At 40.4% G+C, this 5,306-nt stretch overlaps 1 protein-coding gene across 1 annotated transcript; it reads right to left on the bottom strand.

Moving 5' to 3' along the window:
- Positions 1-3,079: 3,079 nt before the first annotated feature.
- LOC131253068 (protein CANDIDATE G-PROTEIN COUPLED RECEPTOR 7-like) lies at positions 3,080-4,785 on the bottom strand. Its single transcript, XM_058253895.1, has one exon. It carries the CDS (start codon positions 4,683-4,685, stop codon positions 3,342-3,344), a length of 1,344 nt encoding a protein of 447 aa, XP_058109878.1. The 5' UTR covers positions 4,686-4,785; the 3' UTR covers positions 3,080-3,341.
- Between the last annotated feature and the right edge of the window lie 521 nt (positions 4,786-5,306).

The following is a 5,306-nucleotide window of genomic DNA, read 5'->3' as shown; positions in this document are numbered from 1 at the left end:
AATTATCTCAGAATCATGAGCCAAATTTCTTGAGTAACTCGAGGACGATTTCTTTTCAAGTTGAGCGGTCAGATGTATAACGTGCCACAGATACATTCCTAGCATGGTTGGACCAAAAGAAGGTGGACCGTAAATTGATCATAACTTTTGATCCAGGTATCGTTACAGCGCACCAAACCAAGTATCAAGAACTGAAGTAGCACGAGAACTCGAGGACGAGTTCTTTTGAAGTGGAGGGGACTGATGTAGAGTGGGTCGCAGACACTTTCATGTCCACGATGGATCAGAGAAGGCCCGATCAGAGGCAGAAGTCATCAAGACCGTTAGAACCTTAAATCATGCATATCTCGCAAACCGGAATGAGTTATTCGACAAACCGTATGTGATTTTGGGGTAAGACGAGCTACTTTAGCCAACCAACCCGGCTATGCCGGGTTGCCCACTCCGAATTTGAGAGATTTCATCATATCGACGGCCGAATTCCATGTTTAATTCCCTTTTTACTATAAATAGTAAGTTTTAGTTTGATTATAACTCTTCATCTATTGGCCTTTAAGAGTTGCGCCCAACATGAAAAGTGTTTAGAAAAATTAGGAGAATAACGTGGTTAAGCCACATAGGACACTTTCTATAAATAGAAAATTTACTATTTATAGTAAGTTACGAATTTTAGGGAGTTTTAGTTATAGTTTAATTCTTAAACTTCTTCCTAGTCTTGGTATCCCTATTTAAAGGGTTGTAGACTCGTTTATTTCATCTATCAATCAATCAACAAGTTTTTTTCATATATTTTAAAATTATTTCTATTTGTTTTCCTCGTGGATTCAAGAAGTCTTTGTGAGGAGTCCAGAGAAGCTCCATGGATTCGGAGTAGTTATCCTTGAGGAAGACGGTGATCGACCTCATCACGTTCATCCCTGCGTCAATTCTCCAATTCTTTTCTTTCCACAGACACCACAAAATGGCATATGGGAGCGTCTTCAAAATTACATTAGCCTTATTAGTTATTAGAGAGAGTCCCTCCAAACCACCCAATGGCAAGGTCCTTCAACAAAGCACAAAGGACCCACTCTTCTTCTTCTTTCTTTTTTTTTTTTTAAAGATGCAAAGGACCCACTCTACACCAAACATATCAAAAAATGGGACCCAACCTTCCATACTAAGGGAAAATTATGCTCACTTTTACAAATTATATATTCACATTTATAGTATCAACTACTAGAGAGCCCGTATAATCTATGGTGCATTTCCATCAAAGGGCATTTCATGACGGGTTTTTTTGAGAAGTTAGTTTACATAATCAATCTTCAAAAATAAGCATAACCTTTTTTTAGCAAGCATGATTTGAAGTAAATAACGGTGACATCGTGTTGAAATCATTAGTAAATAAAGAAAATCATGAAGAAATTTTGAAGACATGGTTCTGCAGCAATCACTTCCAAGAGATGGACAAAGTACCTGACCCACAAAGTAAACATTCTACAGTACTTAAGTAAAAAGCCAAGATTAGCATCAACGCAGTAGGATTCCACAATAAAGAAATCCTTATTAAAATTCCTAGTTCACCTTAAACATACAACAAGTTTTCAGGGAATATCGATTTCAATCGTCTAGCCCCAAAAACAGCCATATAGTCTTTCTAGGTTCCAAAAAAAAAAACTACCTAGAAGCAGTGTTCGAAATATTGGTATCGTTTTAGATATCGCAACCTTGGGATACAGATATACATTGGTTATCACACGGGATATATCATTTGTATCACGTAATTTATCGCACTTTTTGGAAAACATGGGGAAACATTGGGGAAATTGTTGAAATTTTCAATGAAACTTCAAGGATTATCAAAAAAGACCTTAGTACACACTTTTAAATAATATCTCAAAAAAGAAGCTCACATAATAAGGTTCCTTTGTATAGGGTCCTAAGCTCAGCGTTGTCTGACTGAACTAATTCAACTATATTCAAATTGAATGCATAACATTTAGAGTGTATGTGATGATCATTTCATCAAACACTCCTAAATACTTCGAAATTAGTCTCGATTGAGAGCTGGTTGAAGGGAAATTTCGAGAGAAAAAAATAATATTTTAATATTTTTTAATTTAAAAATAATTTTTATTTTCCAAAATTTGGCAAAGACTTAACAAATCAGTAGATCAGCCCTCATACATGCTTGATTTCATGTTTGGAGTGCAACATTGCAAGTAATTTGGGAGAAATTGGAGAAATTTTGCATTTACCCCAATTTTCCCAAATCAGACCACCTATACTCAAATTTCAAAATTAGAGTGTATGTGATGATTATTTTATTAAATACTCCTAAATACTTCGAAATTAGTCTCAATTGATAGTTGGTTGAAGGAAAATTTTGAAACAAAACATGGAAAACATGAAGAACCAATGGATATCGAAATCAGAGCTCTAATTCCATGCTTTTTCATGCAAAACATGAAGAACCAATGGATTTGTAACCATTTAACACTGATTTAACATAATTTCAATAAAAAGGGACCAGAAATTGAAAATACTCACCGGATCAAACATGTGGGATATATCGGCACGACCTGTGCGTTTCATATCACACAGCTGGGATACAAGTTATATCGTGGTATATATTGGCCGATATCATCAATATTTAAAACATTGCCTAGAAGTCAAGAAAACAAACTCAAACCAGTGGTGAGATCAGCATTTTATTAGAAAGACAGCAAGCGATATCCAGAAGGGTATCACAGACAGATCCTGGAATAAATATTACATTTTACAGTTATAGTTTCATAAAGAAAGTTATAATCTGAGGCTACTTTGTATACACCATTGAAATGAACTGCAATAATTAGTTCGACAGAAAAAGTTAACTGTAACTGCAATTTAAGGGTTACTTCCATATTATGAATACTTGAAAACATCATTACAATTTGGAAATTTCCTACCAATCAAAAACCAAGCCTCCTCAATTCACTACATTTGTGCATAACCAAAGGCAGAAGAGTAAAGAAGGAATTGTAGGACTTATTCCGAAATGCAAACAATACAGTACAACAACTAATGTAGAGAGATATTAGAAAGAAAAAAAAAATACAGGAAATGCTTTAAATTTCAGATTTAGCAACGAATAGTATCCGAAAAAACATTCCATGAGTCCAACACCCACACCCAAAAAACAAAAATCTCAAAACGTGACAGTTATAGCAAGAAAAAAAAAAAAAGAGAGCATCACACCACAAACAGCCGTTCTAATGAAAACTCCCTGCAACCCATCCTCTAGATGTTACATTCAAGAGCCCCTGATTCCCCAGAGACTTGAAAGGACAATACCATTTTCCGATCCTCAGCCGAGTTCAGAGCTCAAACTCATCATCACGGAGCGCCGCCTGCGCAGCCTCTTCTTCCTCATCGTCAATGACAAAGTACTCATTCCTCTCCACTGGCCGGAACATGTAGAATATAAACAAGTAGAATGCAAGGCTCGCAGCCTCCTCGGCGGCCGCACTGACCCACTGGTACTTATATGCTGCAATCGTCCTGAGCGCGTAGACCACTATTCTTGTGAAGTACAGGTACCCCACCACAACGATATAGAACTGCCGGAACAGCGTCAGCTTCGCGAGATTCCTTGCGGCCTTCCCGTCTGTCTTGGATGTCTCCCTCAATGAACGGATGGACCACACGATCGGGAAGATGATCGCACAACAACATGCGATATCAACCAGCAGGAACACCTGGTTCCAGGTGACCCAGTCCTTGATGAAGGGCCCCGTCTCGCCGATCACAGCAGACGCTACATTAGCCACAACTTGCAGCGGGATCACAATCATCAGCACCTTCTTCTCCTTCTCCTGGAGGAAGGGCTTAAGGAATGACCACCCCGTCCCGATCAGGACAATGATGGTGAAGAGGAGTGTGACCCTGATGAACTGGAATATATAGAAGAGGATGTCCCATCCGTGGGGTGTCCCCGTCACCTTAATGTAGTGCTTATCTTCAGCGGCGCAGATCAAATTCAGCGCCTTGATCAAGATCAGACCCACCATGAGGAGATGGATGCGGTGGACTGACCGCTTGTTCCGGACACACACCAAGACCCAAACGACAAGGAAAACCAAATACGCGACAGAGAATAAGAAATACAGAAATGGAAGCTGGGTCTGACCTGCAGGGAGGTAGTCCTTGACGGGGGGGATGCCGGGGCCCGCAGCATCCAGATTGTACATCTCGGTGCGGAGCGACATGCTGACCTGGCATTCTGGAGCGCAATTGGCGAAGAAGAGAGAGTATTCATTGGGGGCGGTGATGGGGTAGGAGTGATTGAAGGAATGGGAATTGAGGGAGAGATCTTGGAATGTGAAGAGATTGATGACGTGGTGAGATGAGAGTACGCAGAAATTAGGGTTTTGCTGGGATTCTTGGAGGATTTGAAGGAGGGATTCTTGAGAAAGGAGGAAGAAGCCGAGGAGCGACGAGAGTGGTGGCGGGAGCGATGGATTCAACGATTCGTAGGAGACCGAGGACACTGATATGTGGACGTGGCCGGTGTGGGTGAATCCGAACTTCTCGATCAGGATCATGGGCCGGGAGTCGGAGGTGATGGCTAGGGTTTTGATCTCTGCAAGGGTAGATGGGAGGAAGATGAAGGAGAGGAGAGAGATGAGAGAGAGGAGGGACAGAAGGGTAGTTCTTTCCATTTTTTTCCCGAGGAGGAAGATGGGAGATCGAGAGGGAGATACACAGTGGTTTTGGTGTATGCGCTTTTGGTGGAGAAATTGAGTTTGCTTCGAGAGGTGGATGTCTAAAAGGGTAGACCAAAGAGGACTCGGATTCGACAGTGACCTCTCCAGTACCGAGCTCGGTACTGTACCGTTCGGGACTGGAAAAGCTATGTGGGCCCCGAAATGATATATATGTTTTATCCACACCGTTCATTTATTTTGTGAGCTAATATAAGGGCATGATGCTAAAAATAAGGCAGATCCAAAACTCAATTGAACCACATAATAAGGAGTAGTAGAAATTGAATGCCACCATTAAAACCTTTCCGAGCCCACTGCTATGTTTACTTGCCATCAAACCGGGTCATGCCGTTATATGAACCTAGATGAAGGGAAAACTGAAAAATCAGCTTGATCTTTAACTTCTGTAGACTTTAAGAAGTTTTTAATGATGGACATTCAATCCCCACTGTTTCCTTTGGTGTGCTCCACTTGAGCTTTTGATCTACATCAATCTTTGTTTCATGGCCTAAAATAATAAGAAAAATTAGATAGACAGCCTCGATAAAACACATGCACCATGAAAAGTCTACGGAG

Source organism: Magnolia sinica, chromosome 8, assembly GCF_029962835.1.
Source record: "Magnolia sinica isolate HGM2019 chromosome 8, MsV1, whole genome shotgun sequence".
In the NCBI taxonomy this organism is placed as follows: Eukaryota; Viridiplantae; Streptophyta; class Magnoliopsida; order Magnoliales; family Magnoliaceae; genus Magnolia; species Magnolia sinica.
This window is presented reverse-complemented; position numbering and strand designations above follow the sequence as displayed.

Bases quoted from the DNA above. Each gene is read 5' to 3' on its own strand.
- LOC131253068 (XM_058253895.1), bottom strand. From the start codon at position 4,685: ATGGAAAGAACTACCCTTCTGTCCCTCCTCTCTCTCATCTCTCTCCTC.